Consider the following 27,025-nt stretch of genomic DNA (forward strand, 5'->3'; position numbering starts at 1 on the left):
GCAGATGTCCAGGATTGGCACTCCAGCAAACAGTGCCGCTGACGTGGACATCGCCCTGGTGGAATGAGCAGTCACTTGATCATTCAAAGGCCGGCCTGCCTTGTCGCGGCAGAAAGAGATCGCAGAGGAGATCCATCTGGAGATGCTTTGCTTCGTGAGAGGCAGGCCCATTCGTGGTCTGCTGTATGCCACAAACAACTGTGAGGATTTTCTGAGAGCCTTAGACTTTTCCAGGTAGAACTTTAGGCATCTCATAAGGTCTAAAGAATGCAGAGACCTTTCCGCTGCCGTTGAAGGGTTGGCGAAGAAGGACTTAAGGACTATTGGTTCATTGAGATGAAAGTCCGAAGGTACTTTTGGAATGAACTTAGGGTTTGGTCGTAGTACCACTCTGTCCTGTCTGAATTGCATGTATGGCTCCTGAATGGATAAAGCTTGCAGTTCGCTCACCCTTCTGGCAGATGTTAGAGCAAGCAAGAGCGCTGTTTTCCATGAGATGTGTTTAAGAGAAGCACGATGAATGGGCTCAAACGGGTGACGCATGAGCTGGTTGAGTACCAGATTAAGCTGCCATGTAGGAGGTACTTTCCGAGGCCTCGGAAAGGATCTGTAGAGCCCCTTTAGGAATTGCTTGACCAGACGGCTTGACCACAGAGAAGGCCCTGCGACAGTTCTGGTGAACCTCGAGATCGCCGCCAGGTGAACCTTGATGGACGCATGCGCTAGTCCCGACTGCGCCAAATGCAAGAGGTATGGTAACACCTGTTCAGGGGTGATGGTCAGGGGTCGGAGGCCCTGGTCCGAACACCAAATGCAGAACCTCTTCCATTTGAGGGTGTAGGTTTTGTTTGTACTGTCTGCCCTTGCCTTGGCCAATACATCCCTGCAGTCTTGTGGGATATTCAGGCCACCGAACTCTCTGTGCTCAGGAGCCAGGCTGATAATTTGAGCGATTGGAGGTTCGGGTGTTGCACTTGCCCGTTGGACATCGTCAGGAGGCTCGGGTGCTGTGGCAGGCGAATCGGTGATCTGATGGAGAGTCGAAGTAGATCCGAGAACCAGTGTTGCCTCTGCCAGAACGGGGCAATTAGGATCAGGGTGCAGGGCTCCACCTTCATCTTCCTGAGGAGCCGTGGGATCATCGGGAATGGAGGAAAGGCGTATGCAAAGGCGTTGAACCATCCTATGGAAAACGCATTTCCTAGTGATCCTTGTTGGGGATGCCAGCTTGCGTAGCTTGGGCATTTGGCGTTCCTCTTGGTGGCAAATAGGTCGATGTTCGGGACTCCCCATAGAGAAAAGATGTGAGATAGGATGCTGTCGGAAAGTTCCCACTCGTGGGAGAGGGATTTTTGCCTGCTCAGTGCGTCCGCGATGGTATTGTCCTTTCCTGGGACGTATTCTGCCTTGAGTGGGATTCCGTGTAGCACTAGCCAGTTCCAGATCTTTTGCGATTCGCTTGAGAGAGAGAGCGAACGCGTTCCCCCTTGTTTGTTCAGGTAGTGCATCGTCGTGGTGTTGTCTGTCCTGACGAGCACCGGGGAGTTCTGAATTCGTGGCAAGAAGGCTTGGAGAGCGAGATACACGGCTCGTAGCTCCAACAGGTTTATGTGCAGCGATTGTTCTTGAGTGTCCCACTTGCCGCTGATCTGAAGGTCCTGGAGAACTGCGCCCCAACCCTCTAGGGAGGCGTCTGTGGTTATCACTAGAGGTGATGCTGGAATGAGAAATGGTAACCCGACAGTCAGATTCTGGCGACGTTTCCACCATAGTAGACCTTTGGACATTTTTGGTGTGATCCGAATAATGTCGTCGAATGAGCCGGTACTTTGAGTCCATTGGCTCGTGAGTGCCTCCTGCAAGGGTCGCATTCTGAGTCTGCAGTGCGGGATGAGGAGTATGCAGGAGGACATCATCCCTAGGAGGGAGGTGAAAGTCCGAACTTTCAGGTGTGTCTTTGTCGCCACAGCCGTGGCCCAGGATAGGATCTTGTCTGTTCTCTCCTTCGAGGGGAAGGCTTTTGTGGACTCCGTGTCCAAGATGGCCCCTAGGAAGGTAATTTTCGTTGAGGGGACCATGCAGGATTTTTTGAGGTTGAGCGTCAATCCCAGTCTCTGAAAGAGATTGGTGCAGGCGTTGGAGGATGTGACTGCGTCCGCAGCCGAGGGTGCTTTCACCAGCCAGTCGTCTAAGTAGGGGAAGACTTGGTGGCCCAGTTGGCGCAGGAAGGCTGCCACTGGTGCGAGGCACTTCGTGAAGATCCGTGGCGCGGACTTGAGGCCGAATGGCAGGACCTTGAATTGATAGTGACGGCCCGCTACCTCGAATCTTAGGAATTTCCGGTGACTCTTGAGGATGGGGATGTGGTAGTAGGCATCCTGGAGATCTAAGGATGTCATGAAATCTCCTCTTTCTAGAATGCCCAGGATTTCTTGAATCGTCACCATCCTGAACGATTGGCTCCGTAGGAAGGTGTTGAGCTCCCGGAGATCCAGGATGGGCCTCCACTTGTTCTCTTTTTGCTGCACAAGAAAGAAGTGGGAGTAGAACCCCTTCCCCTTTGAGGATGCCGGCACTCTTTCGATTGACCCTTTTTGTAGCATTGTCGAAATTTCTTTGAGAAGCAGGCGAGGGTGTTTGTGCGTCCGCCTGCGTGGAGGGGTATTGGGAGGGGTGGAGGTGAATTCGAGAGAATGGCCGAATCGAATAATTTGAAGGACCCACCGGTCCGTGGTGATGTACTGCCAATTGTTGAGGAAATGGGTCAGTTTTCCTCCAATTTGAAAGGATGGAGAGGGTTGTTGGACTGGCTGGAGTAATCGGTCACTGGCGGCCGCCAGCGCCCCTCTTGGTATTTTTACCTCTGTAAGTAGACCTTCCAAAGGAAGATTGGCGGCCTTGTTGCTGTTTGTTTTGGTATTGGCCTTTGTGATTGTATGGGCTGGAGACTCCCTAGCACAACGTGCGTTAGAAAATCTGAGGGACTGAGGCTCCTCCCAGGAAGGTTCTAGAGGGAGGTCGGAGCTGATTGGCTGACTCTGAGAGTTTGGTCCTTTTTACATAAGGACAAGGAAAGGTTGCTAAGGGGAGACCCTTGCACCCTTTTTTCTCTATGTATGTCTATGGACATTACTTTTTTATTTACCGGAGGCTCCCGTCTCGACGACGGGGAATGATTCAGGCATGTGAATCTATGAAAGACACCCCTAATACTGGATAACTGATAGCTTTGACACGAGCATGTGAGCTTAGTACAGGATTGTGTGTGAACATTTATACAGATAGCCACTATGCTTTTGGAGTGGCCCATGATTTTGGCCTGCTCTGGAAGGAAAGATGCTTTTTGACATCACATGGGATACAGATAATGCACAGAGAACTAGTGCATAATCTTTTGACTGCATTAACATATCCAAAGAAAATAGCTTTAGTGAAATGTAGTGCACATAAGAAAGTGACTGATAAGGTGGGACAAGGAAATGCCTTTGTAGACCGAGTGGCACGTGAGACTGCGATGCAGCCCGACACTACTTCCATGTATGTAGTGAAATCGCAAGCTGAGCGGTGGCACGATGCCAGGAAAGAAGTATTAGAGATACAAAGGACCGCTTCTGACAAAGAACGGGAGCAATGGTCCATAGATGGAGAGTTGGATGATGAAGGTTGTTGGCGAAACAAACAGATGGATAAATGGAAATTGCCTACAGCTTTTGTACAACCTATGGTTCAGATGGCGCATGGGCTAGCACATGTTGGAGCCTCAGCAATAGTGAAATTGCTTACACAAGTTTGGGAGCATCCAGAAATTGCTAGCACAGCTAAGAGAGTAGTACAGCCCTTTATGATTTGTTTACGATTTAATCCTGGAAAAGGGACACGAACTCCAGCCGGAGGATTTGCTACACCAACTGCACCTTTTGAGGTTTTACAAATGGATTATATCCAGCTTGAACGCTGTAATAATTTGAAGTACGTCTTGGTGGTGGTATGTGCCTTCAGTAAATGGATTGAGGCGTACCCTACCAAGGACAATACTGCAATTACTACGGCAAAGGTGCTTTTGAAGGAATTATTTCCTCGTTATGGTGTTTGTAGATTTTTGTGGAGCGATAACGGACCTCATTTTGTAGGGGACGTTATAAAATATGTCTTGAAAGGATTAGGGATTAAACAGAAGTTTCATGCAGTATTCCACCCACAATCAGCAGGTTAGGTGGAAAGATACAATGCAACACTGAAACTGAAATTGGCTAAAATACAGGCTTCTACTTCTCTGACTTGGCCAGATGTGTTGCCACTGGCATTGTTGTCAATCAGATCAGTGCCTCATTCTCGAACGGGCCTCACACCTTATGAGGTCCTCTTTGGCCGATCCATGAATATCAGGGGAATTCCTAAACCAAGTTCTATGTATGATGTACCTTGTATCTTAATGAATGACTATTTGGCACAATTAACTGATAACTTGGTTTCTATTCATCAACAGGTTCGAGAAGCACTTCCCGACAGATCCACAGGAGAGGGCCACAACCTCCGACCTGGTGATTTTGTGCTTCTGAAATCTTTTGAGAGGTCGAGCAGTTTAGAACAGAGGTGGCGTGGGCCGGAGCAGGTGCTACTTGCTACAAGAACAGCAGTTCGAGTCACGAATCGGAAGAACTGGGTGCGTGGGACCCATTGTCGCCGAGTACTCCCGACTTTGGTGGAGCCTGCTGTATTGACCAACCACCGAGAGGTTCTGACTGCGGAAAGAGGTCGTGCTGTGACGCCTGACGCATCTGATGAGTTCTTCCCGGACCAGACAGTCCCTGGAGCAACCAGATATAATTTGAGGCCGAGAGAGAAATCTGCAGAATTATGAAAGTTGTCTGAGCATTCCCTGGGTCAGTGAAATGGAGAGCCGATGTGGCAAGGGGGGGGATCAGCCCTGCATTAGAGTAGTGGCACCCGTCTTGGCCCGTGGTGAAGAAATCAACAACTTCCCAGGGGTAAGAGCTCTGACAACTACTTTAGTTTCAGGAAGATTTGTTTTGTGCCGTGACTGAGAATGGAGAAGAAGAAGATTTTTTGTGTTATAGGGTTTATTGTTTCCTTTGTTGATTGTGGCAGCAATAACATGGTCTGTTGAGGAAACAACTCCTGCTCGTGAGTTGTTCATGTTACTATGCCTGCACCAGAGGAGCATTATTTCTTTACACTCCCATATCAAGAATTGAAACATCGACAATCTTATCTGAATAACACATTTGTTAAAATGTTACATCATACCCACATCGCTACTAATGTGACAAACTGTTGGATTTGTGGGATGATGCCTGCACACCAAAAGAAAGGTGGTACACCATTTATACCTCTCCCTTTTTCGCATAATGGCTCTTGTCGAGCCTGGTATACTTTGCTCTTTGCGACTAGGAAGCCTACAGTGGGCAGACTGCTTTTCCGGTTAAATAAAGAGTGCCATCGGGACAAATATGGGTATCCTCAAGCGAATGGAACTATATGGGAGTGGGAAGAATTTCGACCGGACAATGTTTCAACACCATATATCTTCACCAACACAAGAGACTCATTTGAGGCTGAACATTTTGTTATTTCTGTTACCCAGACACAAGCAGAACTATGTGTACAGAGCATTGGACATATCCCTGTGGGAATTAGTGATTGTATCACTGTATTAAATATAGATGGTTTAAACAACAGTACTTTTCTAGCTTCGCACAATACCTATTTTGTGTGCGGAAATTGAGGATATTATCGATTGCCAGCCGGATGGACTGGTATTTGCTATGTTTCTTTTCTGTTGCCCCCTGTGTTTTTAGCTCCTCCAATGTATCACCGAAATCTTAAATTGTTCAATAATATTACTGTAAATAGGTACAGGAGAACATTGACTACTAATGATGTTGATCAGACTGACACTAGCCTACAACAGTATGTAGATTTCAATTTAGGTTTGTTCTTTTTCGTAGGTGCTGCATTAAATAGCAGGAAAATACGACAATTGACTAGAGTAGTGGAAGCTGTTACTGAACAGACAGCTGCAGCCTTAGGGAATATTACTGAAGAATTACAGATTGCAAGAATTGTAGCTTTGCAGAACCGAATGGTTCTAGATGTGATGTTAGCAGATAGAGGTGGTGCATGCCGTGTTATTGGTAGTAGCTGCTGTATGTTTATCCCTGACCCTACCCCATCAGTGTATAAAGCGATTAATAAACTTCATAAAATCGCTGCAGACATCCACACAGAAAATGGTACATGGACATTTACAGGATGACTTTGGACTTTGATCTCTGCTTGGGGCTGGAAAGTATTAACAGTCCTATGTATAATCATTGTAATAATTTTTTCCTGTTGTGTCTGTATTCAATGCAGCCCAATGATTTGTTCTATGTGTGTCAATGCTTGTATACCAAGGAAAAGTAATATTACAGAAGTCAAAATGCAGAATGATCTGAAAAAGGAAATAGCTAGTATGATGGCCATTGATATAAGAGATGAATATCTGGCCTTTCCTAGGAAGTCGAATGTCTTCAGCTAATGCTGAAAGGGTCGTCTGTTGTAAATCAGCAGCAGTTAGATTAAGCATTAGCAGAAGACATGCTTTGGTTTTTACCATTATCGTAACAAATGTGCCGACTCCATCTTGAATTTGTAGCGGCCATTTTGTATGCCATACATTGCCATGTGCTCGTCATGTGCTTGGTCCTACCTTCTGGTTCATCGCGCCTGGAGTCTGCCCGGCAACAGGCTATTTTTAGTAGTCTCCGCTTCCAGCATGCCCAGACATGCGCAGTAGGATCAGTGACCGTTATTAATTGGTTCCAGACAGGAATGTGCCTACCAGTTATCGGAGACTGTTAACTCCGCCCACTCAGATTGTGCCCTCCAAAATGTCCTTGTATGGTCATGAATCTGCTCTTGTCTTTTGTACCACCTTTTCTTGAACCCCCTCATTGTGTATAAAAGGGGCCATGTGCTTTAGTTCGGTGGGCTACTCGATACAATACCGAAGGGTGTTGTGTGGGCTGTAGTACCACCTTTAAAGATTTAATAAAATTTGCTTTTATATTTCCAGTTTCATTGCCAACTTCTTCCTAAAGTTTGAGGACTCTGTGCAGAGAAGGGCGAACCCTTGCACTAAGTAGGCCTGGCTGAGGTTTGCTTACAACACAGACATGGTAGATACTTGCCCTAAATGCCATTCCTCAAATGCAAATTTACTACATATGATAAGGGACTGCCAGAGATTGATCCCTTACTGGTCAACAGTATACCAAATAGTGAATGGAGTTGCCCCGGTAAGGAACAGGAACTTATTGGAGTATTGTATATTAGGATTTGGCCCAAGTGGAAAGAAGGGAAGATAAGGGACGCAAATTCGCAAATTTGCCTTTGATATTGGCTAAGAGAAATGTTATTTTGAGGTGGAAGACTACCAGATCACCATTGGTACTTGACTGGTATAATGAAATGGTTAGATTGGGTAGGGCAAACGGGGAGTAACTTAAGCGGGAGGAACATAGAGGACTGCGTAAAAAGCCCATTTCATTGGACTGGAATGGGCTGCTGGAAGAATTTATAGTCACAGATGTACAGATACAGTATGGGGGCCCCATCACACTTACTGGGGTCAGTTGCAACAACATGTGTGGCAAGTTGCGGGTTGATGCACACACATTCTATACTAGAAAGGCCATGGAATATGACTGTGTTTGTCTATATCAATGTCCATACTGCAGTGCTGGCTGCTGATTATACATAGCAATATAAGGCTGAGTCTGTAAGGGGGTTGGAGTGGGTAGAATAGTTCTGTATTCGTAATCGCTATTATAGTGTGATATACACGCTATGCACAACTGTTTGTGTGAATTGTACAGTTACGAAAATTAATAAAAATATGTTACAAAAAAAAGTTTGAAAGGAAAACCAATCTGTTCCAACTTTTAATTGTACCTTGCTATGGACCATCTTCACCTTATAAACTGCACATACTGAAGGGACAGAAATGACAAAGTCTGGTGCTAGACACATGTCATCTGCATATAGGGTTCTCACACTAGGCCTCCTTCTCTATTGGTTGCCTTCTCTAGCTCCTAATAAATCCAATCCAGCTTATTAGAATGCTTTTCTGTATCTATTAAGATTAATATTGTCTTATTTCATTCATTTTCTTACCTATGATTTTCTATAGTAATGAGTTGCTGTTTTTGAATAACCCAACTATAATTTTTTTATTCGTTTTTTACTTTTTGAAGGAGTTGAAGGATTGCTGTTGGCTTCTCTTACCTGTGCACTGCACTGAACTATCCCTCCTGTACGTGCAGCTGTTGACTCCCCAGGAAGCGCGTGGACAATCGAAGATAGACTTTTCTGCTCCTGTGCACTGGACATCACTCATCCACACAGGGAAGACCCCATTTTTATATGGTGAATTATTGGTTCCTGCCATGTATGCAGATCCACAGTTCAGTTGTCTACAGACCACCTCAGCTTCGTTTCGATCCCAGTTGTTATCACAGACCGTCCCCCAGCGATTCTCATGTTTGATCTCCATCCTCCCACTGCAGGCATCCCCGGAATTCACTAATCGGATAGTATCAGCTCCACCTGTGAGCAAAAGACGAAAAGGAACAGGTCAGAAAAACTGATTGCAAAGGAATCTAATTTGTGAGAAATTTGTCATCAAATCATTTGAACATCCATCTGCCTCTATTTTCATCTCTAAGTAACTACTGTGACAAGTGTGCTACCAGATTACGCTCAGTGGTTAGTACTAATAAGCAACTCAGAACTCTTTCAGGCCACCTAAATGGCTTCAAGATTTATATATTGACGTTTGGGGCAAAAGCACAGTTTATGATGACTCAGTTGACTGGCCTGGTGACCAATATGTTGGTCAGAGATCTGTGTAGCTAGCAGCTCCACCAGAGCCGGGGATGCCACAAATGCTGACCTGGCCACCGTGCTTCTTTTAACCCTTCCAGCATGTATTTATTGTTCACATCTACACTCCCAACACAGAGTTTATATGGGGCCTAATTTGTATTCTATCCCTGGGAATGCCAAATCGGTCAAAGTTGCCCCACTTTAGATGGGACTGGGTATCCCTGAAATGTTTTACTTTTTATGGAACTTGGGGCAGAAACTAGCTGTAGATAGATAGATAGATAGATAGATAGATAGATAGATAGATAGATAGATAGATAGATAGATAGATAGATAGATAGATAGATAGATAGATAGATAGATAGATAGATTTTAGTAAATCACAATGATTTTTCAAACTTGGACCGTTTTCTGTCTCTGCTGAGGGACTTTCACTCTTCAATTGTGCCCAACTTTCACACACACATTCTTTTCCACCCTTTTACGGTTATACTTTACCTTCCTTTTCCTATCAAACTTCTTCCTATACCACTCAGCCTTCGTGTTCAATCTAACTAGATATGTATGCCATCTCACCCAATCTCTTTCAGACCCTTGTGTTGTTTTTTGTTTTCATTCTCAATAGCACCTGTGTGTTGTGTGGAGTCATTCTACATGCTACAACTCATTCTGTAATTCTTCTCTCCAATTTATGCCTGTCAATCTGAATTTTTTAAATAGCTTTACTGAGTTTCCAGATCACCATGTTTGTATCAGGATGGTATATAGCACTCTATTTGTGCTTAATTTCCATATCAGATAATTTAGCCTTTCTCAAGAAATATTGTGCACCTCATTCTCTCCCAGGATGGTTGTGCATAAACTTCCCACTTTGTAGGTCACATAAATAATGTAAAAAATATTGTGTTTTTAATATCATGATACAAAATTATTAGTTCAGGGAAGAATATAAATGTTTTAGTGTTATTTTTAACATACATAGTAAAATATATTGTTAAAATTGTTGCGAGTAATATCATTTATTTTAATATTAAATTTTTAATAAAAATAGTTTGATAGTATAATGATCTTTTTTAAGTGTTTGCCTATTTGTGCAGCAAATGACTTCTTGTGGAGGACTTTGGATTTGCCAAATACTTGATGGCGCATTCATATTCCCAGTTATTTTTCCACCTGTTCTCGAGCATATAATCTTCAGAAACAGAAATCAACAGCTTTTTGGAAAAAAAAACTGAATTCATTTTGGACATATACTGCTTATAGGAATATAAAGAGTACATATTCATCTTTAAATTCAACTCCTTCTTTAAATTTAATAGACATTATACATTGATCCTGTTTCTAAGAGAAAACTCCCACAGAACAAGAGCTGAAAGTCAGAGACAATCATGTACTGTTCTACCTTGAGCTTAGTTTAGTAAATCTAAAATACTGCACAGCAAAAATAGGAATAACGTTAAGAGTTGTAACCTCATGTACAAATCTCAGTGAAACACCTAATCTTCAGTGTGGCTTCTCCCAGAAGGTATTCATATTCATCAGTAATGCTTCCATTGTGATGGAGTATACTTACCGCCAAAATTTAATTCGGGCCATTAGTCACTTTTTTCAAAGTCAAAAATCTCCAGCAGGAAGAAGCTGCCATTTGTAGCCAGAAGGGCTCCTCGGGCCAGATATCTCTTTTGCAAAGAGACGTTAAACAGGATTTGCTGCTGTGGAGAAGAATGTTGTGGGAACTACAGCAAAGTCAGGACAACCGGATTGCGCCTTGAGCAGATTGGTGAGCAGGCAAATCCCGGTCTCTTCTCAAAGCACCTTTTAGTCGAACATTTTTGAAGGCCCACATTTTAGTTTTAGACTGTTTGGGCACTGTCAGCACACTTTCCAAGGGTCCAGGATTGGCTGGAAACCATGTGGAGGGTAGGAACTATTTCAGGCTTGGTCCAGTTGGAGCGTTCAAGTTGTTGGGGCTTTTTTGCATCCCTGTAGTTCAGAACAGGAGAGCAGCCAAATCACCCTTGGAGTCACTCTGGTGGTCTTGGGTTCAAGCAGCAAGGAAGGCCTCAAGTAGCAGGGCAGTCCTCTGAGGGTTTAAGGAAGACTTATAGCAGCTGGGCAGTCCACTTAAGTACAAAGCTTGCCTTTAACAGCAAGACAGTCCTCTGAAGTGTGGGGTGCCTTCTAAGTGTCCTCTGCTGGCCCAGAAGTGAACTGAAGAGAGGGTCTAAGGGATCAATGTTTATACCTGATACCAGTTTTGCAGTGGCCAAAACCTCAGAACTTTTGCCTACATATGCTGCACTGACATAAAGATGGCTGGGGTGACAAAATGCTAGTATAAGCATCTGTGTATGTGTGACCAAATATGCCAGTATACAGGTTGCAGGCATCAGATTGTTAGGGCAAAAAAATGACAACTTGGTAAATAGAAAAGGAACAAATGCTGGTTGGAATGCTGAGCAAACTCGTGTGGCATAGTAAGCAAAATAACAATGGATTAAACCTAGATCTGTGACTGTGGGTGAGTGGTTAAAAAGCTTCAGAACTCTATCCATCATCTCCTTGTGTTTGTTATGAAAGCCTTAAGTGGCCAAGTCTATGCCCAGACGTGGGTCCCTTGCTCACCCTGCCACTGGACTTAAGCTAGCCTGGCTGATGAGGGGTGAAACAGGTCCCAGGATGTTTGTTTCTGATCCACGGAAGACCTGGCCTAGCAGTTCAAGCAGGAGTGTTCCCATGACTGTTACCCCACTCATCCTGAGCAATTTGGTCTGCTGATTCCTTCTGTACCTGGTCCTCTTTTCCTGGTTCTCCTAGGTATGGGAATCCTCGTCCTTGTATGGATCATCCACATCATCCTCACCCTGGTCCCTTTGCTCTTGGACCATCAGGTACGCCTGGTCCTGATCTTTCTTATTAGGTCTTCTTTTTTGTAGATTTTTGTTTAGACTTATATAGCGCAAACTCGACCCGAAGGTATTGAAGAGCTTTACATGAGCACTCTTTTTATAGACAGACACATTGTGGGGGCAATTAAGTGATTTGCCCAGAATCACAGGATGTTGATTGTCCTCCCAATCGTCCCCGCCCTTGTCCTGCTACTCCCGAGACCTGGTGCTTCTGCTCCATTTGGTTCTCTGGGCTCTGGTCTCAAGGTCATAGGCCCTTTGGCACTTCTAGGTCTGTTCCTGGTCCTCTTGTCCTAACTCTTTGCTTTGACTTTATTGTTCATTTTCAAAAACAAAACATCAAAAACAAGGCCTTGGTCTATAATCATCATTGATCATACAGAAATCAAACTCTGACATTATGGAGACAAGAAGGTAGGTACTACAAGTTGTGCTGCATACATACACACATATTGTAGAGAAGCAATCATCAGGTGCTGGGGGTGACAGTGGTCTAGGTATTTTACTGGCTCATAGGTCTGCAACTCCAATAGCACATAGCTGGTGGGGTAAAGCATGGTGTAACAGGGTGAAGTTATGGTTTGCTCTGCAGAGGAGGGAGTAAGCTTCGAAGTCAGCAGGCATATCTGCTTCCAATATAAGCAAAAAGGTACACATGGGTTTCCAAATGTCTTTTGGTCGGGGGTGGGTGGCTGTTATGCGGCGTAGATCTCGCTAGTAATGTCGCTGCATACCATACATTGCAGCCATTCTGATTTAGTGGGACAATATTTGCTGCCCAGGTGCAATGCTGAGCCTCATTTGGCAAGCACTAACACAATTGCAGCGAGTCTACTAACATTTTTCAGGACATCTTTGACACATCCCAAGAAGAACAGCAAGGGATGTTGTTAGACCTGTCAGCCCTAGGGTAGTCTTACCCCGTTTTTTTTCGCCCTTGCCTTGTTTTTTCCACCATCTTTTCTGTTGGACCTAGGTCTCTGGGCACCTTACCACTGCCAATCAGTGCTAAGGTGCAGGTGCTCTCTCCTACCAACATGCCTGCCACAGGCCCCTGCTACTGTGGAGTGGTCTTTTTAGTAACATTCTAGTAGTCAGGAGCAGGCTGAGACATTAGGATACAGTAGCAATGCCAGCCCGCCTTTTCTGCCCATAGCCCAGACTGTGGAAGCTCCTGGAACCTTCCAGAATAGGGGAGGGGATACACCTTGCCACCTTCAGAGAGTGGTCACCTGAGCTAGGGTTGTTTAAGGAAAGGAGGGAAACCTGCTTGTCAGTTGAAGCATTACTGGACCTGGGGGAACCTCTGCAGGAGTTTAGGCGGTGGGGCCTAGTGGAGGAACCTACACCACTGGAAGTGACTGGGCCTAGGAACTACCTTCGAAGCTGAGCGAGGGACTCTACCAAACCCACTGATCTGGCCCAGCGTTGGGGAACCCAGGGAACCACCTACAGTGAGCTGAGGGAACCATCCTGACTCTGAACCACCAACTCAACCCCCTTCTCACCTACCCCCAAGAATCTACATAAGAAGGGCGCAGAAATCATCCAGCGCCGCAAGAGAACATCTACTTACAAGGAGGACTGCTGGGGGATCGACCAGGTAGTAGCGCTGCACCATCCTAGCGCTTCCCTGATTGAACTGTGCCCCTCTGCGCTGTCCTGCCGAAGCTACCTTGCCCTGGACTGCCTGAACTGCTATTTCTAAAGCGCTCTCCTGCTGTGCCCCTCCGAGCGCTGTGGCTCCGGAAACTGTTGTGCCCCAAAGCACTGTGAAACCCTGAGCGCTATATTTGCCAACCGCCCCCCCCTGCCACTGGTGGCACTGTGCCCCTTGAAGCGCCGCATGCCTGATTCACCGCCGCAGCCCTGGTCTCACCTGTGTTACCGCTAGTGCTGGGGCCTGCATTCCTGCCATCTAGGTGCTGTCGCCCTTTGCCGCTACTGCCGGTCCCTGTCCTGCACTGTGGTGGGAGTGGTGCTCACTGCTGGGGCTCGGCGGCCATGTGGGGGGAAGCCCAGGGTGCAGCGCTGCCGCTTTGGAGGCACCTGGGGCCTGTCCTCTCCACCGCGGCCCTGGCGCTCCACTCGAGAAAACCCTGATGCAACCTCCGTCCCCAGCGGCGGCCCCCGGAGCCAGGAGAGGTCCGCCGTGGTACTAAGGAAGGCCGCTCAGGGCCTATGAAGCCGGGATCCACTGGCACGTGACGGAGGCGTCGGCCCCGTCACAGGCCACGCCCCCACCAGCCCCACAACCATTGGTCCAGGATGTTCCACCTCCGCAGGCCGCGCTGGGATAGGCGGCTGCGGGTGCGCCACCACAACACTGCTCCCGGGTTGGCCCTGAGATTGGGGAACATCCCAGAAGACCCGGGACCGGCTCAACACCAACGCGGGGCTCCACAGAGGAGAGCCCCTACCACTAGCCAGCCCTAGGCCCGGGCGATTGAGCCATCACGAGGAGGCCTGCAACGCCGGCAAGGGGGCTCCAGAGAGAGTCCGAGCCCCTGCCTGCTTACAGGTCGCACCAGCCTACTGCACGCCGCAAGGGCCCCTGGAGGGTGAAGAAGAAGGTAATACCCCTGGGCGGTAGGGCGAAGGTCCTGGGACCGCCACTCCCCTTAGGAGACTGTGGTTGGGCCCCGTTGGCCCTGATTAAACCTGTGGTGGACCTGGGCAGTGCGGCCAGGGCCTAGTCGGCCCCAAGCGCCTGGAACAAAGTTAAAGGAGACTAAGGGCCCCCTGAACTGGGCGATAGCCCGAACTGAGTACCTGTTGTTGGGCCTAACGTTAGCCTCTGGTTAGGGGTGTGTTCAATGCACACTGCCCTGCAGTGTAGAACTGTATTCCTGCTCTGTTGCACCCCTTTAAGTGGAGGTATATGTTTGGTGGAGCCATGTGCTAAAGGAATGTGTTATATTGCCGCTGATCCTAGGAAATGTGGCTATAGAGAACCTGTTTAGGATAAGTATTGGTGCAGATGCCTATGCCTATGCAATGAAATGTGGCCTGATGTCTAAAAGAATGTTATTGCATATGTTTATCTAAAGAAGTATTACCTGAGTTTCAAAGGAATGGTTTTACCTAGACCTAAACAATGAAATGTTGCCTAATGAGTTGATGCTAAATTGATTGCAATGATTTACTTACCAGCCATGAGCCTAATCTAGATAAAAGCATTTTGTTTCAAAAAGACTAGCGGGTGTGGTGTCATTTATTGTGTGCGTTCCCTGTCTCAGCGTGAGTGTGTGCTGCACTTCTACTTTACACCTAGCTTTTGAGTGCCTTCCCGCTCGCACCAAGCTACCGCAGTGGAATTGGTGGCCCCAGATCTCACAGATGTTGTTTAAGTATGGGCTCAATCATGGTGAATATCAGGGAGACCACTCTCATCCAGTGTTCCTGTACGTGAGGGCTGTTCTGGCCAGTAGCATGAAACTGGCATTGTCTGCCTTGCATTTGTGGCATTTGGATGTTCATATGGGGTCAATTCTAACCAGATCAATAGGTGTGGTATATGCACAGTATAAAAATTAATAATGTATAAGTTTATGTCTGTGATTATAACCCTGATCCCACCGCTCTCCTCGGTTTTCATGGCGACACATGCCTGGTACAGTCTCGAGACCAGTCACCCCCGTCCAACACAGTAATGGCGAATGTCAGTGGAGGGAAGTCCTCCTGGACCAAAGGGCACAGGGGCCGCCAGGCGTGCAATGTATTGTCTATGTGCTGAAGTATAAAAAGATCCATTTGTGTGGCCTTACCAAAGTAAGTAGAGTCTGTGCTCATGATGCCATTGGCTGGGAAGAGGTCTTCAATCATGTGTAAATTATGGGTGAAAAGAGTACATGATAGCAGCTTTTTTGTGTGAGGGAAAGCCAAGGTATTTGCACTAATGGAAGAGAATATGAGCAGAGAACACCACCAATGAGAAGGAGTCCGAGCTTTCTCTGACGTCCAGACAATAATTACAACTCCTAAACATATATACCCTCTACCTACCCACCCTCCAAAATACAAAAATTACTATTGAACAAATTAATTAAAAAAACATTTTTCTTCAACAGAAAAAAAGTACTGCAACCAAAGAACAACAGAAAACTTCACAAAACCCAAAATTATTAACAGTTCCAAACATGTAAGTAAATGGAAAAATGTTACGCTTTTCTATACAATCAATGCATATTAAAATAGTGAACATTTTCTCTATAAATGTCTCATTACAGAACAAATATCAACATGACTGAAGGTACAAAATTCATAATGTCACAAAAAGGGAAACTTTTACTTTGCTACATTAGTTATGTATATACGCAAGAGAAACAAACAGCTGACAAGAATAATTGGAAATGCACAAAATACTATTCCAATGCATGTTATGGGAGGGCAACAACAAAGGAAACTACTGTAACAAATGTGAAAGAGCATAACCACACCTCTACCATAGCAGAAATAGAAGTTAGAGATGTTTTAGAAGCTACTAGTACTAGCTCTGAGAAACCCACAACACAAATACTGAAAGACATCCTATCCCTTGTTCCAGAACATGTAACTGGGCAATAAACCTCCATCCCAACTTTAAAAAAGATTAATTACCACACATAAAAAAGCTGCTACTGACACCCCACCTGCCCCCAAAACATTCAGTGAAGTTCAAATACCACCTTAACTGATTGCAACTCATAGCATAGAACAGTTCCTTCTTTATGATAATTAATCCTTGAATGATGTATGTTCCATTTAAAATATGTCCCAAAACATTTTTCCAGTTATACACAATCCATTGGCAAGAGCATAAGAGCAACATCCACTTCATGTATGCACTAGTGCCTAACAAACACACATCTGTTAACTAAAGTAAAGCAAGAAAATAATAACTACTACCCCCAAAAAACTACCATTGCCTTTGAACAGTCAATCATACAAGCCATCCTGAAAAATTACCCTCACACAGCAATCCAAGGTTGCTATTTCCATCTTAATCAAAGCCTGCGGAGACACCTTTAAAAATCTACCCTTATTATACAATATGCAACTAACAGCAACTTTGCATATAAAATAAAAAAACTAATTGCACTAGACTATGTCCCAATAACAGAAGTCGTTGAACACTACAATTTATTACGTGAAAGCCCCTAATACTAAGCCAATGAACATAAACTAAGGGGCCCATTACGATGGCGTAACGATGCAACCGCCACGCCATCGTAACGCGAATTACCCACCTCCATATTCCATTATTCGACAATCGTTGAGATTGCCGGCCATGTGGAGCAGGGGCTCAAATATGGTGGCGTTGCTTAGCAGGCACCGCCAGCCTTATTAGGATGTAGAAATTTTAAGGCCTTTCCATGGTGGTGATGCCGCCATGGAAAGGCTGGTGGCGATTTGCTTTGGGGGCCTTTGCAGTCCCCTGGGGGTGGAGTGGTACACTTGAGGCCGTACCTATAGTACCCCCCACATGTCCATGCACAAGGTGGCAGGCGCCGCACAGTGACTGCCACGTTGTGCAAGAAAATGCCCAGCATGGCATTTTATCCTTGCGGTGGGTGCTGCAGACAGCAGCACCCGCCGAAATGTTCAAATGCCAGATGCGGAATGCAGCCTACCGCATGGCAGGTGGGCGGGCCCGTTCCCGCTAAAATGGGGGGTGGACCGGAGTCCAACCGCCATATTAATAGGCCTCAAAGTCTCCAACCCAACTACTTTGAGGACACCTGGGTAGGAAGACTACATAGGTCTGGACATAGGAGACAACCAAAAATCGACTTGCCATGGTGGAATGTGTACAACAGTACCCTAGCCGAGGAAGCAAAAACCAAGATTGTGCTGGAAGGATGGCATAATGCCTTCCAATCTACAATGGGAATATCTCAACCCACCCTACATAAATGACTACAATCACTCCAAAAAGAACAAAGCTACCAACAACTAATACTAGAGCAATCTGTAACACAACTATGGGGCTGATTACGATGTCATGTGGAAAGCCACCGACTAACAGTCGAATTCCCCTAGACCTTGTTGGAATCCCTCCGCTTGACTTGATCAGAAACAATTCCGATCGACCGATTACGATGATGGTGATCGGAAGGGGAAACGTTAAGTCATTCTGAACCGGTTCTGACCAGGATCCAGAGAAACGTATTCAGTCAGAGCCAATTTATACAGGTCAATGGACAGCGGTTACGACTGACGATGTCAGATTCAGACAGCCTTTCCGAGTCAGCCTGTCTGACACAAAAAGTCTGTCGTAAACAGACTTTGGGGCTCCCTTTGGGGGCCCCTAAAAGACTCCCCTCATCCTGAGGTCTTTGGTTGGGGTCTGTTGGGATATCCAAGGGACCCCCCCTGTAAAACCATACACTGTGTGGCAGGAACCATGGGGTGCCCGCGACAGGGTGCAAGGTTTTCCGCTGACACCCATTTTCCCTCATAGGAGCCTGTGTTGTCGGTCAGAACACAGGTTCCCATTGAAGTCAATGGGAGTCCTTCTGAATGGTGTTTGGAACCATCATAATCGGTCGTGCAGAACCGCAGACCACGAGTCGGTGAGGTCCCAATCTGAGCTGTTGTCAGGCATAAAGTTTCCACCCGACATCGTAATGGGGACCTAAATTCACAAAACAAACTATAACAATATATGAGCATTTACAATTCAAAGTAAGACTCTACCTAAACACTGAAGGACTAGAATACTTAGAAACCATTGCAAAATTCATACTCTAAAAACTTCCTAAATCTACATTAAGAGTACCAAATTTAAAATAAAATTCATAAGTAAACCCTAAATATTTTTTAAGATATAAAATATAAAGATGGGGGCTGATTGCAATGTAGGTGGAAACCCTCAGACCGTTTTGGAAAACCTTCAATGAACGTTCAGAGGCTTTCCGACCGACATCGGAATAAGCCCCTATATATCCAACTTAAACAAATTTACAATTTAGCAACACATACTACTCTACATATTACTAACATTCTTAAACCTACCATGGCAGTAAAATTACGTCGCACTAACCTTACTTCACATAAAGTAGTACACCACATAACGACAACTGAAAACAAAGCATAGAAACCATAAACAGTACCAAACTACCTTCTCTCCTTCAAAAGTAATTAAAATAAACTTACCTTAACCGATGCGACAACTTCCAACCGCAAGCTTCTCCCATAGGAAACAACCAGAAAAGAACACTGATAGCCTAAAAAAATCAACTTACTGAAAACAAAAAAGGTTGTCTAATTAAAGTAAAAAAAGTCTACTTCCCATTGAAGTCAATGCAAAATAAAAGGCTTAAATAAAAAATGTATTAAAAATACAGAACAATGTAAGATGTTCAAAAAATATTTTTTATGTTATATTAAAATTGTAGAATATATAGTAATAAATATTACAAAATACATAGGGGCCCATTAGGATGTAGGGAGTATCGCCACCGCCCACATGGTGGTGGCGATCTGCCCTACATTTTAGCCTGCCCGCAACCCATTTCCCCCGCCATATTAGTATGGCGGGGGTACCGAGGCAGACGGGAAGACCGTCCACCACTTTTCCACCCGGTCGACAAGTCGACCGGACGGAAAAGAGTATAATATGGTGGCGGTGTCTGCTAGACACCGCCATCCATATCAGGATGCAGACAGGGGGCATGCGGATTTTGATGTTGGGGGCCCTTTGTGGGCCTCCAGGATGTTGGGGTGGTGGGGGGCACATGAAGGTACCTATGGTACCCCCCTGCATGTGCATGTACAACATGGCAGGCACCGTGCGGTGCCTGCCACGTTGTGCATGCATATGCACAACATGCATTTTTGGCATTGCAGCGGGTGCTGCTGAAAGCACCGCCATGTTAAAAATTCAGGATGTGCCCGCCAGTGTGGCGGGCGCATCCTAATCTCCCCCTAATATTTTTCACTATATATTCTAAAAATGTTCATATATTTGTATTATTTATAAAGATATATATATATATATATATAAAATATCATTCACATACATTAAAAAAAGTTGTAATGTGTTCACAAAAATATATTTTCATACTATATAAAGTTTATGTTCCTTATACATTAAATATTATTTTATAAATTTATAATATTATTTATTATCAAACATATTACGTATAAAGCAAAAAAGAATATATCACACAAAAATATGTGTAAAATACCTATTAAATAACAACTTACATTCTATTTAATTATTAAATATATTAATAAAATATAAACAATTGTATACAATGTTTCATAGGTATCTGTTACAAATTCAATATAAAATGTATATATTTCTTCAAAAAACTCAATTACATATTTTGAAAAATTTTATTACTACATTTAAAATATTTCAAAATATGTTATATTCCCAAAACAAACAATTTACTATTAACCCTTTCCGTGCTGCGAACGTCCAACGGTCGTCGCGTGCACTACCTCGCTGGTGCTGCGCACGACCGTTGGACGTCCGAATCCTGTTAGCGCGATCGAACGTCCGCACTGGGGCGGAATGTTCGACGCGCTAAACGGGTTAATTTGCTCTTTGAAAATACCGAAAAAATACTGTACATAAAAGAAAATGCACTCAATGACTTTTTTATCATTAGTTCAAAAAATATGAATTAAAAAATCAAATGCATTTTTTTCTCTTTTATCGCTTTCTATTTTGCTGTATTATAATTGCAAAAAACTTTGTTTACTTAAATACAAAATCTGTTTTGAATGATTGTTTCTATGAATAAAATATTATTTATATATTATATATATATATATTTATATAATTAATAAAACTCAAATGACAAGAACCTGCACAAACACAACTTAGAACACTCACCCTAACATATCTTCATTTATATATATAGTGCTAAAATAACACATACATATGTTAATATTTCCACTCCCACAATACTTACATATAAAAAAATATTTCATCATAAAACAACATAACATACTGTTCCCCAGTCTAACCAAACTACATTTTCTAAATTGCTGGACACTAAACATACATTATTTACTATTCCCACTCCAAGATACATTAAATCAGGAAGGGTGTCGGACACGAATATACACAATTTACTATTCCCACTCCAACTTACATTGCATCTGGGAAGGTGCTGGACACTAAACATATCTAATTTACTATTCCTACTTCAGCCTAACTTGATTTAAAGAAAGTGCTGGACACTAAACATACATAATTTGCTATTTCCACTCCAATCTACAATAAGTTATGGAAGGTGCCGGACACTAAGGGGGTCATTAGGATGACGGGCGGACTTAGTCCGCCCACCATCCTATCGGATAATGGGACCGCCCGCCATAAGGGCAGGGGTCCCGTGGGGGGTATTAGGATATGCCCGCCACAGTGGCGGGTGCATCCAGGGTGCATCCTGCATTTTTAACATTGTGGTGGGTGGTGCTCTCAGCACCGGCCGCCACAATGCCAAAAATGCGTGTATGCATTTGCATACACAAAGCCTCAGGCACCGCGCGGTGCCTGCCGCTTTGTGTATGCAAATGCTGGGGGGAACCACAGGTACCCCCGTGTGCACCCCCCACCTCTCCTTCATTCCGGGGGCCGGCAGGGGGCCCCCACAGTAAAGACCGCATGCCTTTCCGTGGCGGCATATGCAGAGGCCCATCCTAATATGGCTGGCGGTGTCTATTAGACACCGCCACCATATTAAACCTTTTCCGCCCCGGTCGCAAGGCGACCAGGGCTGAAAAGCAGCGGACGATATTTCCGTCCACCGCGGACACCCCAGCCATGCTAATATGGCGGGGGGTCATTCTGGTTGGGATGGCGGGCTAATTGCCCCCGCCAGGCTGGTGGTGGCAATCCGCCCGCCATCCTAATGGGCCCCTAAGTGCCTGATTACCATGTCAGTCGGAAACCAAACTGACCGACTCCTCGTCGGATTCTGTTCCGACTGACTCGCGATCTGCAGTTCCGCATGACCAAGTACAATGCTTCCAAACACCGTTTGGAAAGACTCTTATTGACTTTAATGGGAGCCAGAGTTCCGACCAACAACACAGGCTCCTATGGAGAAAATGGGTGTCTGTGGAAAACACTTTACCATACACCCTGTTGTGGGCACCCCATAGTGCCTGCCACACTTTGCATGGTTTTACAGGGGCGGCCTTGTGAGATTACAGGCTGACTCAGAAACGGCTGTCTGAAACTAACATCGCAATCGGTCAGTCAAAAATGATGTCGATTGAGCTGCACAAATTGCCTCCGACCAACTCAGACTCTCCGAATCCTGGTCAGGACTGATTCGGAATGACCGAATGGTTCCCCTTCCGAGCACGTGCATCATAATCGGTTGGTCAGAATTGCTTCCGACCAAGGGCCCGGAGTCTGTACGACATCGGTCAGGAACTGGAACCAAACAACCTCTTGTCATTGGTTCCAGTGGTTCAGTCGCAATCCTATACTTAACAATGGAATGCATGCTTGCATTGTTAAGTGCATAGGTGCAGTTCATCCCTGCACCCTATGGCAGGCACCCCAAGGTGTCTGCCACTGGGTACAGGGATCAACAGGGCGGCACCATTGGTGCGCCCTCGGCTGCCATTTGGCAGCCCCGCACCCATGAGGGCCCTGCTGGGGGCCCCCAAAGACAGTTTCCAAATGTCTTTCTGTGTCAGGATGGCCACCACAGAAAGGCAGTGGGAAACTGCCATCAAATTCCCTCAGCTGGAACCAGCTGGCCGGGAGAGTACTGAAGTGTTTCTGGATGGCAGACGGCCCCGGAGAGCCTTTCAGAAGCCATCCTTCAAACTAAATCAGCTTCCTTTCTGACCAAGCAAATTGGAATGGCTCGGTCAGAAAGGAATCCGAACAGGCAAGTCCGATGCAGTTAGGATGGTTCGAACCGAGGGTCCGAGCCATTCCTAACCGCATCAGAATTGGGCCCCAAGTCGGGCGGATGAGTTCTGACACGTCTGTGGGAATCCGACTGTCAGTCGGAGCCTTTCCGCCCGACATCGTAATCAGCCCCTAAACATGCATAGTTTACTATTTCCAACTCAAAATCTTTTGCACATTTTTTTCTATTTTCCATATTTATTAACAATATTTTAAAACACTCCCCACCCATATCCCCTAAAAACCCAACATCCCTCTTCTACAAAATTTTGAAAAAAATATTGTATTAAAATTAAATTTAAAATAGTTTAATTTTTATTTTTACTATTTTAAAACACTCCCCACCCTTATCTCCTAAAAACCCAACATCGCACTCCTGAACAGTTGTAAAAAAACATATTTTATTAGACCTCAATTTAAAATATTTTACTTTTTATTTAAATATTTTAAAACATACAGTGGGGGCCGAGTGGGGACGGTTCATGTTGCACTTACACTGTGGCCCGGATGGGCGTAATTATTGGCCATGGGTTTCAAATTTTTAACGTGGAATGTGCGTGGTTTGGGTACTTGCACCAAGAGACACACCTCACCTTCCTTAAACGTCATGGGATCTCGATTGCTTGTCTACAAGAGACCCATTTAGACGACGATGGCGCACAGCGACTCTCCAGGAAATGGAGGGGCCAGGTTTTCCATTCCTCCTTCTCCACATACACTAGGGGGGTCCTCATATGGGTGGCCCCGGGGATTCCTTGTGCTGTTCAATATATTGAGGCGGATGTGGAAGGCAGGTACCTGTTAGTGAGGCTTAGATTGGACGACAGGGAACTCATGCTCCTTAACACTTATGCCCCGAACACTGATTACCCGGCCTTCTTCTCTCAGTTTCAGGATCTGGTGGCCCCGAGTCTGGATGCACCACTCCTCTGGTTTGGGGATTTCAACTGCATATTGCAACATGAGTTGGACCGTCATCCACCCAGATCGGGCACTAAGCCCCGTATGACGGCACGTTTGCGGGAAGTGATGCACAATCTTGGGGCAATAGGCGTGTGGCGTGCTTGTCACCCCGATCAGAGGCTCTACACATGCTACACTCCAACATAGGGTACACATAGTAGACTAGACCGAGTTCTGGCGGCTAACCTCATTTCCTCTCTTACCCTGACGGTTACTCATCAGGCCCGATACCTGTCGGACCATGCCCCCGTGACATGTGTGGCGCAGTGGCCCGATCGCGCTGCACGTCCGCGCACGTGGAGACTGCCTACTGACCTCCTTCAGGATCAGGTGGCCAGAGAACATGTGGCGGCGTCACTGTCGAACTATTTAGAGCTCAACTGGGGGGGAGATGAGCTACCCTACTCCACTAAATAGGAAGCATTAAAGGCGGTGGTGCGTGGCGCGTGTATGGGCCTCACATACGGGGTCAGGAATCAATTATTGTCTGAATTGCGGGATGCGGAAGTTGCGCTTTAGCGCGCCCAATCTCGATCCGATCGAGACACATTGGCTCAACAGGTAGAGAAAGATGCCTTGGTGTCGATACATGACATACTCACCCGGCTGGACAAGTTCACGCTGGGCCAGTACAGACGTCTCCATCGCGAGGGGGATAAATCTGGCCGCTTATTGGCCTGGATACTTCGCCGGGAGTTCGCTCCTGCAAGAATAGTGGCCCTGCGAAACCCCAGTGGAATTATGGTCCACTCTGAGTCGGATGTCCTCGAGGTTCTTCGGGGCCATCTGCAGACTGTGTACGAGGCAGACCCGTTGATCTCGAAGGATGCCTGTCGCTCGTACCTTGAGGTCCTGCAACTCCAGACTCTGCCGGCGGCTGCGGTGAAGGAACTTGATACAAAGCTGACACTGGGTGAGATTAATGCGGCGATAGCTGCCCTCCCTCGTGCTAAAACCCCTGGTGGGGATGGATATCCGGCAGAGTTCTATCATTCCTTTGGACATGTCCTGGCCCCCCTCCTCTTGCAAGTCTACAATGAGGCTTTGCACACTGGCACCCTCCCACCCACCATGAACAAGGGCGAGGTATGCATGATATTGAAACCAGGCGGTGACAGTACTGATCCCGCGGCTTATCGTCCTATCACGTTGCTTAATACGGATGCAAAAATCCTTACCAAATTATTGGCCACTCGCCTTGCCCCATTCATGACTCGGCTGGTCCACCCCGATCAGTGCGGATTTATCCCGGGTCGTAACACGGCGAGGAATTTGCGCCGCCTGAATCACGTACTGCATGAGGTGCGGGGACGGGAGGGTCCTCACGTATTGGTCTCAGTTGATTTGGCTAAAGCCTTTGATACGGTGCACAGGGGATATCTAATGCAGGTGCTTCAGAAAATGGGGTTCGGGCCTGGATTTCGAGATTGGATCCGGGTGCTCTATGGGGGGCCCCGAGCCAGGGTGCGCCTGGGATCGGCCCGATCAGACGAGTGGTCATTGGAGAGAGGCACCCGGCAGGGCTGTCCTCTCTCCCCTCTTCTCTTTGCCCTGGCAATTGAACCCCTTGCCGTTTCCACCCGCACTGAACTGCAGACCTGGAAGGGGCGTGGCTTGGACCCCGATCGGGATGGCGGCGTGAGCTTGCAGCTCCGCGCATGGTCCCGCTATTTCTCCTGAAAACTACACCCTTGGTGATCCCTGACCAGCGAATTCCTCCTGTGAAGTGCAGAGGAATCATTGGAGAGCAGCTGGGAGCTCTCGGGAGACCGAATATATCGTCGAGTCCCGAGAGAAGAAGCCGGAGGTGCTGTGCAGAGAACGAGGAAAATGGCGGCGTAGAGGGACGGCGGTCTCCGCGCAAGGGGAGAGGCGGGCCAGAATCGACCTGCAGCGTGAATCGCTTCCAGCAGGACTGATGCAGCTAGAGCCCACCTGAACGGGCTTGGGAGGTGGACCTAGGGGTGCGGAGGCCAGCGTTGGGCTGGGACACGGCCTACGCGACACCCAATTATACCTTCCCATCCCTTCCCAACCCCGGCTCTGGCGATTGTGAAGCGGGCGGCCCCGGCATTTGTGGTTGTTGGCACTGTCGGAGAGGAGGGGGTGTCTGCTCTACGGCAACTGCTAGTGAGCACGACTCTCGAGAAGAGGACTACGAAATCGGGAAGAAGGCCTCCGGCGGCCGTATGACGACACCCGAAGCACCTAAAATGGCGGCCGCAGGCGGAGCTGCCATTGTGGAACAGGGCTGGGAGGGCGAGACTGCGCTGACCCGGAACGGTGAGGCCTGGGCTTCCCCGTTGGTGATGGAGCAGGAACAGAGGCTGAACCAGCAGCTGGACAACATTTTGGATGCAATAACTTCGACTAAGGAGGCTTTGCAACAGGACATTGCGCAGGTCGCCACAGGGCTGGGTCTCCTGAGAGCGGACCATGCCAAGCTATCGGACAAAGTAAAGGACCATGAACAATTGCTTCAAGAACTGAAACCGGCGGTGGTGACCGCGGAACATAAACTAACGGATATACTCAGCCGCCTGGACACACTAGAGAGACGAGCAGAGGATGCGGAAAGTCGTAACCGAAGGAACAACGTGAGGGTTGTAGGCCTTCCGGAGAAAAGTGAAGGGATGGCGCAGTGGCCTACATGGAGAACTGGTTTAGGATGGTGCTGGCGCCGGAGGGCCTGTCTCCTTTCTTCTCCCTGGAGCGGGCACACAGGGTGCCAGCTCGCCCACCGACGCTCGGCCGTCCACCTAGGCCGATGGTGGTGAAACTCCTGCACTATAAAGATCGGGATCTGTTAATCCAGCGGGCGCGCACGTTGGGCCATTTTCAGGTGGACAATAGTCGAGTTACGATATTCCCGGACTACACACAGGAAGTCCAAAAGAACAGAGCGTCCTTCCTGGCAGTGAGAAAGGGGATGAGGGAGGAAGGCATTCAATGTTCCTTGCTCTTCCCGGCCAAGTTACGTGTTATCCTGAATGGGAACACCCAATTTTTCCAGACCCCTGATGAAGCGTGGTCATGGCTCGAGTTGTATCGCGCTGGCACGGACCGAACTGGTAAAAATCAGCGGGAGAGACCTAAACCGCTCCAGATCCGAAAATCACAACGAATCCGTTCACGAAACAAGCTCAAGAGAGTGGAGCGGGGAGGTCCAATGGCTGCGGATAAGAAGGGGGCGCTGGCTGCAACGGCGAGTATCACGAGGTCGCAACAGGAGAGGGACCTGGTTGAATCGGACTCTGGCGAGGAAGGAGGCAGAACTGGAGAGGAACTATCGGAGGCGGAGAGCTCGAAGGGCCCTGCGGTCACCCCACAGACATCCGATGGACTCTTCAATGAGTGACTACTGTTTGGACCTGTTGATACCATGCTTCCTACAGAG

The 27,025-nt window shown here is 46.7% G+C and overlaps 1 protein-coding gene across 1 annotated transcript in view; it reads right to left on the reverse strand.

The window, feature by feature from the left end:
• Window positions 1-27,025, reverse strand: part of LOC147678625 (CD5 antigen-like) — a 362,152-nt gene that overhangs the window by 127,874 nt on the left and 207,253 nt on the right. Inside the window, exon 4 of the mRNA XM_086946076.1 lies at window positions 8,290-8,610. Within this exon, the coding sequence (XP_086802202.1) occupies window positions 8,290-8,610 (321 nt within the window). The remainder of the gene's footprint in view (window positions 1-8,289; window positions 8,611-27,025) is intronic.

The sequence above is a fragment of the Lissotriton vulgaris genome, chromosome 12, assembly GCF_964263255.1.
Source record: "Lissotriton vulgaris chromosome 12, aLisVul1.2, whole genome shotgun sequence".
NCBI lineage: Eukaryota > Metazoa > Chordata > Amphibia > Caudata > Salamandridae > Lissotriton > Lissotriton vulgaris.